Source organism: Gasterosteus aculeatus, chromosome 2 (genome assembly GCF_964276395.1).
Source record: "Gasterosteus aculeatus chromosome 2, fGasAcu3.hap1.1, whole genome shotgun sequence".
Lineage (NCBI taxonomy): Eukaryota > Metazoa > Chordata > Actinopteri > Perciformes > Gasterosteidae > Gasterosteus > Gasterosteus aculeatus.
Window position 1 is genome coordinate 24,603,436 of NC_135689.1, and position 14,894 is coordinate 24,618,329.

At 50.1% G+C, this 14,894-nt stretch overlaps 1 protein-coding gene across 3 annotated transcripts in view; it reads left to right on the forward strand.

Moving 5' to 3' along the window:
- Nucleotides 1-14,894, forward strand: part of prkcz (protein kinase C, zeta) — a 71,135-nt gene that overhangs the window by 48,470 nt on the left and 7,771 nt on the right. For all 3 annotated transcript variants that reach the window (XM_040193420.2, XM_078087686.1, XM_040193421.2), the window contains 3 exons: nucleotides 930-1,009; nucleotides 2,164-2,253; nucleotides 11,401-11,516. In XM_040193420.2, coding sequence (XP_040049354.2) covers nucleotides 930-1,009; nucleotides 2,164-2,253; nucleotides 11,401-11,516 — 286 coding nt within the window. The remainder of the gene's footprint in view (nucleotides 1-929; nucleotides 1,010-2,163; nucleotides 2,254-11,400; nucleotides 11,517-14,894) is intronic.

Consider the following 14,894-nt stretch of genomic DNA (forward strand, 5'->3'; position numbering starts at 1 on the left):
ACAGAAATTCCTCCGTACTACAGCAGCCTCGCGTGACGCACTACGTCTCTGCTGCGACTGTCGGCAGCGTAGCGCGGCACCGCGGCGAGCATCTGTCACCAGAAGCCTCCTCCTGGCGTCTCACTGGTGGAGCAGCAGGTTCCTCCATGGTCCTGCCAACGGAAACCAACCTTTTCCCCATCGGAGGCCGCCCAGCCATATGGCGCTGTGCTGGACCCCGCCGGACCCCGCTTGGGTATCAGTGCTGCGCATGCCAGACTGACACAGACGGACAGACGTGACAAGCAGCTTTTTGTTTTACAAACAAATAATAACCAAAACATATTCCCCTGAGGCTGGTGGCTCCGACCGTCTGCATCCGGCAACCAGGGAGCCTTCCTGCTCTACACACACTATGTGAAACCTCCCCCGTCATTATCAGACCCTTCGTGCACGTCTCCATAACGAGGTTTTAGTCTCCTCCCAGGTCCTCATGTCATATTTCAAATGCATCTTATCTACAAAAAACACTGGCCTTGAATTTACCAATAACTTTAAACAGCTTTTATTTGTTGTCAACATTTTGTCTGCAGATCTTCCTCACTGTGCTTAAACCACCTCTACCAAGAATCATTATTCTGATGTTTTTGTCTTCTCTTACTGGGGGGGGGGGCTTCACCACAGTGATCAACAACCCTGAGCTGTGCTTTTATTTCATTGTGGGGGAAAAGCAGTTTGCGCTCATCATGTGTATGACATGTTGAGCTGAGTCTGAAGGCTGCGGGTGAACCCGTCACAATGAGAATCAAACCTCCTCCCTTCCCCGGACTCCCACTCAGCAGACATGGCCACGCACAGGGACGCAGGGTGGACGGTGAATCACCCTCCTCCCTTCTCACACGTTTCACTCTCTCTCTCTCTTGCCGTCCTTCTCTTCTTTCTGCCAACAGTTATTCTTGAGAAGCCCATTCGCATCCCAAGGTCTCTGTCAGTGAAAGCTGCCAGCGTGCTCAAGGGCTTTCTGAACAAGGTGAGAGCCGTCCACTCCCATCAGTGTGCGTGTGCGTGTGTGCGTGTGTGCGTGTGCGTGCTGCTCCGTCAGCTACCTTGTACAATCAGCGCTTTGGCCACGTTATGGGCGGGAAAGGCCTCTTGGTTTTGATAATAAGTGTATATTTTAGTTCCTTAGGGGAAGAGTCGATGAAGCCTTTGTCCTGGTGGGAAGATGAAGAACTACGCAGAGAGGGAGATTTCTCACATGAACTCTGGACGAGTCAAAGAATCACACGTGGAACCAATAAGAGGCGCTGTAGGCCTCATGTGCTCATAGACAACCACTGTTTCCCCTGCAGCCCCCACCGATACAAGCGCCCAAATATGCTGATGATAAGTTTAAAGATTTTAGTTGTAGTGGTGAAAGCGTGGAGCACGCTGGATGAAGTCATCTCTTTGTCTTGCTGTTATGAGAAGGCGTCAGTGGGCCGTGTGTTGCACCGGCTGACGTGTTCCTCCACAGCCACCAACACGCGCTGTTATGTGTTCTGCATTTTGACTCAATCCCACCTACAACGACCTGCTGCCACAAATACTTATTAAAGCACCAAGCGTGGAGTCATCCGCATAGAAACAGTTCCAAACAAACGGATCCTCTTCTCGTGCATCATTTGCACAGTAACAGGCTGTTGGAGGACATCGCTGAGCCCTTTCCAAAATGTAACTATACAGGCCAGAGTGCTCGAAAGACTGCAAACAAATACAAGTATACATATTCATGTGCATATGTACATATACATTAAATCAGTTATCATTTTAATCAAACAAGTTTCAAGCCTCTGCGAGGTTTTTACCTTAATGAAACAAAGACCAAAGATCAAAATCTACAAAATGTTAAGTCTCAGCAGCAAATGTGATCCGTAGTACATGAACTACACATAAAAATACCTTCAATCTGTGTTTGTACACGTGCACAGCTGCTTATGCATTTCAGCCCCAGGTTACACGTGTGGTCTCTAAAGCATCGGCTGCCACTGTTCACCCGTCCACGTAAGAGCCCGGTCCATGTCGGGGGACTCGTCCATTTACATGCCAAATATAATAGACTGGATGTTATCAATCAGTAAGCTTTGCCTTGGTCTAGATCTACATTCTGTGAGTGTTCCTGACCAGCTGTCTCTGTCGCTACAGGATCCCAAGGAGCGGCTGGGATGCCAGGTCCAGACGGGCTTCATAGATATCAAGGCACACACATTTTTCCGCAACATAGACTGGGAGCAGGTAAGAGCAGATTAAGCGTTGGTGCAGTATCATGATGTGATTCTTAAATGGTTGTTCCTGCATTTGATTTTGGTGTACACAGAGGTTTCCACGCTCCCAAACGAGCAAGTCAACTGGTATCTTATCTCATAGCGCTTAAACCGGGGGCCCCTTGGACCTACAACCGTTCCATAATAAGGAACTATTACACTTCTGTTTTTAAATGCACTCCTGAATGTTCGCGTATGTTCAGAGACATGAGCTGGTTGGGAGCACTGCTACGAGACAAAGCAAACGTAGCCGCAAGCATCCCGAGGGGAGGCACAATGATCATGGCGATGGTAACGGGGAGGAGGTGGTTAACATATATAGCGGACCTTCTCCCTAACTGGACCTCGTTGAATATGAGTTGAATGACGCTGGTAAAGCACAGATGACTCAGTCGTAGTAGATGTTCTGCCTGGACAAATACAAACCTCGTCCAGCGAGTGTCAGCGCTCCATCAGGCTGGGCGAGAAGTCCTATCACGCTATGTAGAAAGGTTCTGACGGTATATGACGCATCCGTTTATTGACCCTGAAAAGGAGCATGAGCAGCTCGTCACCGCTCGCTCGCTAACAGAACATAATGAAGGAAAAGTACTCAGCTCCGTGGAAAGAAGCACGCTGACAGTCATGACCTGGGATTAACGTTAGCTGAAACCAGCTGATCGATGAACGTGGTTAGCTTCTCGGAGTACAGCTCCCGAGTGATGAGTTAGTCTGTTAGAAAACAGTCTGGTAATCTCACTCACACACACACACACACACACACTAAGTCTGTTTTTGTACCTTCAACAGCAGCTTGATTTCCTCGAATTTATGACAGAATAATAAGTCATGCGCTAAAAGACCAAGAGTCAGTGTGGAGCTACAGGCCGCTGAGTGTGACGACACGAGGTTCTGAACACCAATGGTGAATCCTCAGGAACCCACCTCCGGTGCTGCAGTAGCATCAGAACTTCACTGAGAGAACGAAGGACACTTCTCTTCACTGACGGACGGCTCATCTCCGCCCTTTTCCAAACAGTTCCTGACCACTAGAATTATTTCTGTTTGAAACACGTATATATCAAGAGCTTAAATAAGAACAGGCAGAAAGAAAGAAAGCATCCTTTATAATCCCGTGGGCAAATGATTCTCTGCATTTAACCCCCCCACACAGGGGCAGCAGCGCCCAGCGGGGGTCAGGGGTCAGGTGACTTGACGCCAATGACACAGAAAACACCCTCCATGTTGTTTCCTCCAGCTGGGGGAGATGTTCACTTTGCCCAATGAGGCATTATACATGTATGTCTTATCTTATCAGACAGGAGCTCTGTGTCCCTCACTACTGTCTCCGCTGGGTCTGTCTCCGCTGGGTCTGTCTCCGCTGGGTCTGTCTCCGCTGGGTCTGTCCCCGCTGGGTCTGTCCCCGCTGGGTCTGTCCCCGCTGGGTCTGTCTCCGCTGGGTCTGTCCCCGCTGGGTCTGTCTCCGCTTGGTCTGTCTCCGCCGGGTCTGTCCCCGCTGGGTCTGTCTCCGCCGGGTCTGTCCCCGCCGGGTCTGTCTCCGCCGGGTCTGTCTCCGCCGGGTCTGTCCCCGCCGGGTCTGTCCCCGCTGGGTCTGTCTCCGCTGGGTCTGTCCCCGCTGGGTCTGTCTCTGCTGGGTCTGTCCCCGCTGGGTCTGTCTCCGCTGGGTCCGTAGTTTGAAAGGAAAGCAGACGAGCGCATCCAGCTAGCCAAACGTTTCTCAGCAGTCTGCTGTCTTATCGTCAGCTCAGGTTGATCTTCTAACTGGAGGATCATTTTTTACAAATATTACTGAGTACACAAATATTGAACATTTATATTTGTTATTTTTGTATTATTTCTTTGTTCTTGTTTAAGGAGGGGCGGTATGGGGGGGCACGCCCCTATGCTCTTTATTGGTAAGCCGCCACGGTGTGTGTGTGTGTGTGTCCCAGGTCCTTACATTACATTACATTACGTTGCATTACATTACGTTGCATTACATTACATTACATTACGTTGCATTACATTACGTTGCATTACATTACATTACATTACGTTGCATTACATTACGTTGCATTACATTACGTTACATTACATTACATTACATTACATTACGTTGCATTACATTACGTTGCATTACATTACATGACATGTCACCAAAAGCGTTACCATGAAACGTGACAAAGCGGAAACCAATAGAGAGAACTTTAATTTTTTCCCATTGTTATCGTTGATAGGAAATTGTTCAGGATCACTTTACAGCCCAGATATCTTTGGCATATTGTGGCATGACAACTTCATCATTTCAGCAGCTGCTGTTTCTGATCAAGTAAATAAATGTAATAATAATAATAAACATAATAAACATAAGATATGTTGAACTAGCGGTACTGTGGACTTTTACATAGCTCAATACTATCATGGCTTCATTGTGTAGAGAAATATGAATATAAAGGATGTTTTACCGGCAGCTGCGATGCTGGTTGTTGTATTTTAACCTTCTAAAAAGAACACCGAATAGAGGCTTCATCTTCAAAATGCTACCTTGTTTCAGTGACTACGGAAGCACCAATAATTGGCTCCTTTATCAGACGTGAACTTCTTCTTCTTCTGATTGTTGCTGCTTTCCTCATGGGACAATTAGCAGCGAGAGTACGGGCATCAAACAGGGGAAACTATCGTACTGAGTGAGTTAATGAGTGCTGCCACAGAGCCTGTGAAGTACACACCCAAGGCCAACTGAGGAAAGATATCAAAGCAGAGAGGAACCCTGAGCTCAGCGTCGAGGGAAAACAAGTTGACAAAGCTGTGAAAGGAGCAGAAGCGACGCTCTCTGCCCTCAAACTCCAAACCTGTCTGTAGACCTGACAGGCCTGGCGCTCGGCTGTTGTTACCTCGTATTAATATTCATCAGACGTTCCCGAGGGAGCGCCTGCTTTCCTCTCTGAAGAGATGACACGTTTGAATATCAGTTACCTGCCGCCCATTTATGCCCCCGCCAGGGAACTGTCGAGTCGATGAGCATTGACATGTATCATTTGGAAGTTGGTACGACTGGGTTTCACTGTTGTTCCTGTTATCAACACTGAGATCAGACTCAGGCAGACGTCTGTGCCCTGCAGTGCATCTTTGTCTAACCAATAGACAGTCAACTCTAGCTTTTGGTTTGGCTCCATTATTACCTCAGAAACTCATAAATTGACTCGGTACTTTTATGCACAATTAATATTTTTAATACAGATAGCTCAGAATTTTTAAATAGGCCAGATGAAAATATGTCATTTTTAATAGTAGTATTGTTTGGTGCAGACTTTGCTTGGATCGCATGAGATAGAAAGGATTTCTGCTACCTGCTGTCAGGTCCGTTTTAGGCCAGATGACACCCGTCTCCCCAACAGAGAAGGATGCTTTCATTCATCACCGTGATTAGTTTGACTCAATGACCTCATAATTCATGTAGACTAGACGTGTAACACCAAACTAATGTCTCAAAATGATCAGTATTTATTGTTTTACTAGACTAGAACTTATCAATGTAAGTCAGAACAGTGCTCCGGTTTTGGGATGTTTGTTAAGTCTAAATCCTTTTGAAATGTCGCTTCGATACATTACATCACATGTCATTTATCTGACGCTTTTATCCAAAGCGACTTACAATAAGAGCATTTCAACCATAAGGACACAAACTCAGAAGAACAAGAAACAAGAAAGTGCAATTTCATCAAATAAGCCTCTTTACAACTTGCTGTAGATAAGAACCATTATAAGTCCAATGTAAGTGCTACAGTTAGTTAGTGTGTTAGTGGAGGTAGAGTGTGAAGAGGTGTGTCTTTAGTCTGAAGATGTGAAGGCTCTCTGTGGTCCTGATGTCTTCAGAGACCTCCTTCCACCATTTAGGAGCAGGACAGCAAAGAGTGGAGATCTAGTGGAGTGTTTTGCTCTCAGTGAGGAGGAACAAGCAGTTCAGGAGGGAGATGACAAGAGCCTGAATCAGTACCTGGGCAGCCTTCTGAGTGAGAAGAGGACGTGTTCTCCTGATGCTGTAGAGCAAGTATCTACAGGATCGTAGTTCAGTCTTGTCTGGGTTGATTTTCAGTGTCCGAGTGAGGGAAGGAGAGAATTAGTTGGGTGTCATTGGCATAGCTGTGGTAGGAGAAGCCATGCGAGTTAATGACAGAGCCGAGAGAGTTGGTGTAGAGCAAGAAGAGGAGGGGACCCAGGACGGAACCCTGAGGAACTCTAGTAAGAGGACAAGGTTCCCACACAGATCCTCTCCAGGTTACCCGGTAGGTGCGACCGTCGAGGTTTGACGAGAGAAGGGAGAGAGCAGAGCCTGTGACACCAAGTTCCTGAAGGAAGGAGACAAGGATCTGGTGGTGGACTGTGTCAAATGTACCGGGTGGATGTGTTGTCTGGTGTGATCCAGGTCTGAGTGAGAGTGAGAAAGACAAGCCATTGCTGGATAGCAAAGCCGAAGATGAAGTCTGACCACACCCCGCGTCGTTAGGAAACAAAAGCTTGATTTCCCCAGTAGAAACTCCTCAAAGTGCAAAACAAAAACCACTTCTGTCACCCCAATCAGTGAAAAGTTTCAATAATTCAAGTCGGCTTTGCTTCAGAAGAGAAAGAAAAACAGAGTTCAGGTCAAACCTAGCAAAGACAGGAGGGCACGCTAGCCGTCAATTTAATCTAATATAGCAGAATCTACAGCGAGACCTGGCAGTCCAGTCACTGAAAAACGGAAAGAGCTACAGCAAACTAGCAATCAACTGCTGTAACTAAAAACAGCAGAATCAACAACAAATTTACCAGACTAGCTGGGTTTAGAGAAAAGATACCTAGTCCAGTTTCAGGCCGCCTGGGTCTCTAAAGGCCAGTAGTAGAGATGCACACTGACGCCTAAACCTCAAATGCTTACACTGATATCTCAAAGAAATAAATGAAATGACCATGATCCCTCATCAGCCTATTATGTGTTAATAAAATAAAAATACATAAATAAGTCTGAAAGGTCGCCAACACATCCATCCAGCGCTCCTCCCTCACGTGTTCATTGGGATCATCTCTCACTACTTACACTCATTATTCTCATTATTCTGCGCTGGCTTTGTACCGATATCAAACAGTAGATCCATGAAATAAAGACAGAGGAATCCGTAGAGTGGAGGACTTTTAGTATGAATCTTCCTCATTTTGTAAAACCCCGACACCATGATATGATATGTGACATTCCAAACTGACCATATACGTATTAGTGACATTGAAGCTAATTCTTACATTGACACAAGAAATGCTAATCCCGATTATCATCTACTTCAACACCAATTGTACACTAAATCAGCAAATACACGGACGATATATTGTAGCAGATACATTTACATGCTACACCCGGAGTTACTTTACCTTAAAGCAGGGGTCTTCAATTAAAATGTGAAGAGATCCAGTTAGAGAAGCAGAGGTCCAGAAGATCATAATGTGACTACGAAGTGTGATTAAATAGAGGAACAGAGTTGTATCAACATTTTCATGTCATCAATACACGACAAATCAAATGAATTCAGCACGGTTCTAAAACGCTTTTGACAATATTTATTGTAAGAACTGAACATATATGTGTGACTGCAGATATGAATAACGTTCTCTCCATTAAGCCATTAAAAAAATAAAAAAATAAAAAGAATTTTGCATCTTCAAATAAAGCGCTTTAATTCAGAAAACATAAAATAACGAGAAGAAAATCTGGAATTTCCCCTTTTCTGCTTCACATTTGGACTTTGGCAATAATTATATAAATAATAAATCTAAACACATTTTAACAATTGGACAGTTGAATAGAATATATATATATATATATACCATATTTTTCTAAGCATATGAGACACTGGTTTAGTGCTGCAGTGGGAAGTACGAGCAGAAACCAGTCCGTCCATTATGGATTAAATATTCTACTTCGCTGTCCATTTTTGCTCATCCGTCCTTTCTCTCGCTTTCTCGTCTCATTCGTCTTTTTCTCTGATTTTGTTCCCTTTCCCTTCTTCCTACCATCTTTTTACTTGTCATTTGCCGCTGCCTCTCTCGTCTGTCTGCTGTATGAAGACGATATCATGCAAAGACTTGATTGGTCGAGTAGTGGGATGGTTTAACTCGATTGGTCAGTGCTTTCTACACCACACATGAAGGCAGGCCCTTATGAAACACCACTTTTAATGACCCGTGTAACGTGTGCGGACAGGGAAGAGCCCTCACAGGGCTTGGTTCGGTTCGGTTCGGGTCGGGTAGGGTTGATCCATCTTCTGGCTGAGCTGCTTGTTTCGTCTCATGTGCTGTTTGTTTCTCGTTGTGTTGTCAAATTGTCTGTTGTTCCACAATCTCGGGTGTGTTTCCTTCCATCGATGGACGGGAGCTGCGTGCATTAACAATTCCCTCTTCTTCTTTGTGGAGTCACTTTAACACGTGGTCCCAAAGAGCCGTACTGATGCTACTGTCTCTCACACACACACTGCTGTGATGGGACAGCCCATGGACGGCCTGGATAGCCATGGCACTACCTCATGTGCCCTCTGGCCTCAGAGTGCTTCATAACCAGCACACAGAGCTTCAGCCTGCCCAACAACACATCACACAGGCTGGGGAAGGTGGGAGGAGGGCCATGTGGAAAGATGACGCAGTTGGCAATGAGTAAGAAGCAGACAAACGGAGATCAGGGGGATGGAGGCAGGATTTGTGGGGGTGAAGCGGACAGAGGAGTGGAGATAAAATTTGCAGAAAGTGGAGAAGAACAAATGATTGGAGAGAGGGAGAGATTCAGGGAAGGTTCACTAACATAGAGAAGGAGTCATGGCAGAAGGTACCGAGTGCTGTTTGTTTGTCTGTATCTGTTCCCACTGAGCACTTTGAACCAATAAGACTAATGAAGCACAGGAGCTGCTGCAGGAGAACCAACACACACACGACCACTAACCCGTACGTACACAGCATCCTCACCAACACAACGAGATGATCTCTGTGGTTAAAGTTAAAACCAGGACAACTACCACTGATCTGATGAAGCTTCATAAAGTCAGCGATAATCAATCTGAGGTCAGACAGGAGTCCTCTAAGACCTGCTGCTCCATTAGCTGCTACGAGCACAACTCGGCCCAATCTCCAAGACAACTGTCGGCGGACAAGTGGCATTCAGCGCAATATAGATTTGACTTTTGGACAAGAAAGAATTCTGCATTGATTTTCATTCTGAGAAACAATATAATACCACAGACCACGACTGTAAAAGAGACAAGAGTTATGAGTGTTGAATGAAGTTTTTTCTGAATAACACAAGCCTGCTTCTTCCCGTTACTCTTCTGGATGGAGGCATTATGGGAATAACATCCTGCACATATTCAGTGGCCCGCATGCCTCCTCAGACCCAAAGTTAGAAACTATTCTTTGTTGTCATGTGACTGGATCCCAGTATCCTGTTCATGGGTGCAAATAGCAAGAGGATTTTTGCGTCAAACATTCAAAGACTGAATATAACCTACACGTGATTCATTTAAGTTACCAGCTATTAGACAGCACCTGGATCAGCCTCTAAAAACATGATGTGCTATCTCTACTTCACGCTCGCTCTAACCTACTGCTGACAATTCATAAAGAAAAGTGTTCTCAGAAAAATGTCCTCTGTGCACGATTTACCAGGACGGTGTGAAACCATGGAAACTGAATCCCGCTGCGTTCTGTTGTCTTCTCTCCCTTATCAGTCACTCTTCACTCCAGCAGTTGTGAGCATACGGAGAAGAGCCTGATGTTCACTTGTCACGTTTCTCACGGCGCAGTGATGGTTTGATCATCTCAAATGGGACACTTTTATCCGTCATTTCAAATGTTTAGGCGTCAGTTGCTGTTATGTTTCCCCCGATCACACATTTCTCCCAGAGCTTTTGTAAACATCCAAACCAACAAAAGGTTAACCTGCTTCCCTGATTTCTAAAACCGAGCCAGAAGCAGGTCTTAGCTCCAATGTGCACTAAAGCCTCACGCATTACATCACTACTGTCACCTCAATGTGTCTAATAGGACTCAGCAAAAACCTTGTGCAGATAGACAGAAGTAGTTGTAGTTATTAGACTTTTCATCATGGGTACGCCAGAGAACAGCCTCCTCACAAAAGTAGTTTCATTTCAAAGAAGAAGGTTTAGTTATTGTCCCGAACAGCTGGTAGGATGTACACCACAAATACCACAGATACTCTCTGTGGTATTTTGGTCGTGGAGAAGAGGAGCAGCAGTAGGGCCTGATTGGTCAGTTGGTGTGTTTGACCCAAGCGGTCTCCTTAGTAACCCTCGGGACAGCGTGGCAGTGGATGAAAGGTGTTCATGGGGCTGGAGACAGACTGACACCTGGACCTCAAAGATTAAACTGGTATTGTCTGTTCTTAAGGGAGTCAATTACGTTAGCGTGCCCTGCTAGCAGGCGTCGATCTACTGTAGGTGCTTAGCAGCGTCCATGGCCTACACTTTGGATCCGGGCGTTCATCCTACCAGCCGGTGCCGGTCCACCTCACACCATCTCAGCCTGCAGCCACAGAGACCGTTGGCGCTTAGAAAGGAGACAAATGGCCAGAAATATGACCCAATCCATACAACATCTTCTACTAAGTATAATTAGTCTTTATTTTACATGCACTGCTAGAAAGTATGACTGGTACCATTAGCTAAATACCATTGTTGCTTTTGATATCTAAGTGAATTTGTTGAGAGTAAGTAAAATAAAGAGAGTCAGGTGATCCATGTAGCAGACATAATGCTGGTCAGCGCTGTACACTTCTAGTAGTCTCTGTAATGGAGAAGAAGAAGCCCTAGCTGAGGATTTAGCTCTTAGACAAAGTCTGCTACACGTTTTCAAATGTCGGCTGAATGCGTTTGATAGGTTTGACACCTCTTGGAGTTCACGCCCTCAAATCCTTACTTTCTGTTTGGTGCTATTTTGATGGAAACAGCAGATGTGCAGTTTTCTAAGACGGGAACTCAAATATGGTTGCAGAAGGTTCTGCTCTAGCGAAGTCAATGTGCTCTGGGTTATGTTCTCCTACATGGTCTCCACTCTCCAGTATGGATTTAGAACCTCTGAAGACTCTGATGTGTTTGTTCTCCCTCAGCTGGAAAAGAAAGAGATGACGCCGCCCTTCAAACCTCAAATCACTGACGACTACGGCCTCGAGAACTTCGACACGCAATTTACTAATGAACCAGTGCAGCTAACGCCAGATGATGCGTAAGTACTGACTCCTGAGCCACATGCAAAGTCAGCTGTATGTCATCAGTTTGATATGGAACACTATGAACTGTATTGAAGATGTGGGTCATTCCTTTGGACAGCTTCCACAGCGATGAATATATTACATGTCCAGCAGGTTTTTTGTGTCTTTGATGTTGGTGATGTAGCTAAACGTAAAAAACATTAGTAATGTAAAACACCTCTACGGCCCTTTAATGTACTTTTGTCTTGACATGAGACTGCAGCTATTTATGGAATCGTGTCTTTCCCTCCCTTCTGAGTGTCATGTGAAAATCATTGTTGCTAGGAGACAGACGGTGCCCCTCTGTGGTTGGCTCATGTCTGTGCAACATGCTACATGCCACGAGTTAGTATTCCACTCAGAAGCAGGAGGCACAATGATAACTGAAGTGAGGTCACGGATGGGCGGAGCAATTGGCAGCAACGCCAGCCCCCAAGTTACAGCTGTCTTAGTACAACAGCTGGACTAAAGGATGAACTGATCAGATTCACTGCAGGGCGACTGTGGGTGAGCGGGGGGCAGGTCGTCCTCCAACCAGAGGGTTGTGGGTTCGATCCCAGGCTCTGCTAACCCGCATGTCGATGTGTCCTTGGGCAAGACAATTAACCCAACATGCTCCTGTAGCTGCGACTACAGTGTGTGGATGTTAGTGACTGATGGACAGGTGTCACTGTGTGTGGTTCTCCTGTCATCAGTGTATGAATGGGTGTGAATGATGTCATGTAGTGTTAAAGACTAGAAAAGTGCTGTACAAGTACAGTCCATTTACCATTTACCCTCCCCCCCCACGAGATATGCTCCCCTCCCTCCCCCCACCTCCTCCACGAGATGCGCCCCCTCCCTCCCCCCACCTCCTCCACCAGATACGCTCCCCTCCCTCCCCCCACAAGATGCGCTCCCCTCCCTCCCCCACCTCCTCCACGAGATGCGCTCCGATCCCTCCCTCCCTCCCCCCACGAGATGCGCCCCCCTCCCTCCCCCCACCTCCTCCACCAGATACGCTCCCCTCCCTCCCCCCACGAGATATGCTCCCCTCCCTCCCCCCACCTCCTCCACGAGATGCGCCCCCTCCCTCCCCCCACCTCCTCCACCAGATACGCTCCCCTCCCTCCCCCCACAAGATGCGCTCCCCTCCCTCCCCCACCTCCTCCACCAGATACGCTCCCCTCCCTCCCCCCACCTCCTCCACCAGATACGCTCCCCTCCCTCCCCCCACGAGATGCGCCCCCTCCCTCCCCCCACCTCCTCCACGAGATGCGCCCCCTCCCTCCCCCCACCTCCTCCACCAGATACGCTCCCCTCCCTCCCCCCACGAGATGCGCCCCCTCCCTCCCCCCACCTCCTCCACGAGATGCGCTCCCCTCCCTCCCTCCCCCCACGAGATGCGCTCCCCTCCCTCCCTCCCCCCACCTCCTCCACCAGATACGCTCCCCTCCCCCCACCTCCTCCACGAGATGCGCTCCCCTCCCTCCCCCCACGAGATACGCCCCCTCCCTCCCCCCACCTCCTCCACGAGATGCGCTCCCCTCCCTCCCCCCACCTCCTCCACCAGATACGCTCCGATCCCTCCCTCCCTCCCCCAACGAGATACGCCCCCCTCCCTCCCCCCACCTCCCCCACGAGATGCGCCCCCTCCCCCCACTTCCTCCACGAGATGTGCCACCTCCCTCCCCCTCCCTCCCCCCACGAGATGCGCTCCCCTCCCTCCCTCCCCCCACCTCCTCCACGAGATACGCTCCCCTCCCTCCCCCCACCTCCTCCACGAGATGCGCTCCGATCCCTCCCTCCCTCCCCCCACGAGATGCGCTCCTCCCACTCCCCCCACCAGATACGCGCCCCTCCCTCCCTCCCGCCCCCTCCCTCCCCCCACCTCCTCCACGAGATGTGCTCCCCTCCCTCCCCCCACGAGATGCGCCCCCTCCCTCCCCCCACCTCCTCCACGAGATGCGCTCCCCTCCCTCCCTCCCCCCACGAGATGCGCTCCCCTCCCTCCCTCCCCCCACCTCCTCCACCAGATACGCTCCCCTCCCCCCACCTCCTCCACGAGATGCGCTCCCCTCCCTCCCCCCACGAGATACGCCCCCTCCCTCCCCCCACCTCCTCCACGAGATGCGCTCCCCTCCCTCCCCCCACCTCCTCCACCAGATACGCTCCGATCCCTCCCTCCCTCCCCCAACGAGATACGCCCCCCTCCCTCCCCCCACCTCCCCCACGAGATGCGCCCCCTCCCCCCACTTCCTCCACGAGATGTGCCACCTCCCTCCCCCTCCCTCCCCCCACGAGATGCGCTCCCCTCCCTCCCTCCCCCCACCTCCTCCCCCCACCTCCTCCACGAGATACGCTCCCCTCCCTCCCCCCACCTCCTCCACGAGATGCGCTCCGATCCCTCCCTCCCTCCCCCCACGAGATGCGATCCTCCCACTCCCCCCACCAGATACGCGCCCCTCCCTCCCTCCCGCCCCCTCCCTCCCCCCACCTCCTCCACGAGATGTGCTCCCCTCCCTCCCCCCACGAGATGCGCCCCCTCCCTCCCCCCACCTCCCCCCACGAGATGCGCCACCTCCCTCCCCCACCTCCTTCACGAGATACGCTCCCCTCCCTCCCCCCACAAGATGCGCTCCTTTCCCTCCCTCCCTCCACCTCCTCCACGAGATACGCTCCCCTCCCTCCCTCCACCTCCTCCACGAGATACGCTCCCCTCCCTCCCCCCACGAGATACGCTCCCCTCCCTCCCCCCACCTCCTCCACCAGATACACTCCCCTCCCTCCCTCCCCCCACCTCCTCCACGAGATGTGCCCCCCTCCCTCCCCCCACCTCCTCCACGCTCCCCTCCCTCCCTCCCCCCACAAGATATGCCCCCCTCCCTCCCCCCACCTCCTCCACGAGATGCGCTCCCCTCCCTCCCCCCACCTCCCCCCACGAGATGCGCCACCTCCCTCTCCCACCTCCTTCACGAGATACGCTCCCCTCCCTCCCCCCACAAGATGCGCTCCTTTCCCTCCCTCCCTCCACCTCCTCCACGAGATACGCTCCCCTCCCTCCCCCCACGAGATACGCTCCCCTCCCTCCCTCCCCCCACCTCCTCCACGAGATGGGCTCCCCTCCCTCCCCCCACCTCCTTCACGAGATGCGCTCCCCTCTCTCCCCCCACCTCCTCCACGAGATACGCTCCCCTCCCTCCCCCCACGAGATGCGCTCCCCTCCCTCCTTCCCCCCACCTCCTCCACCAGATACGCTCCCCTCCCTCCCTCCCCCCACCTCCTCCACGAGATGGGCTCCCCTCCCTCCCCCCACCTCCTCCACGAGATGCACTCGCCTCCCTCCCCCCACCTCCTCCATGAGATGCGCTCCG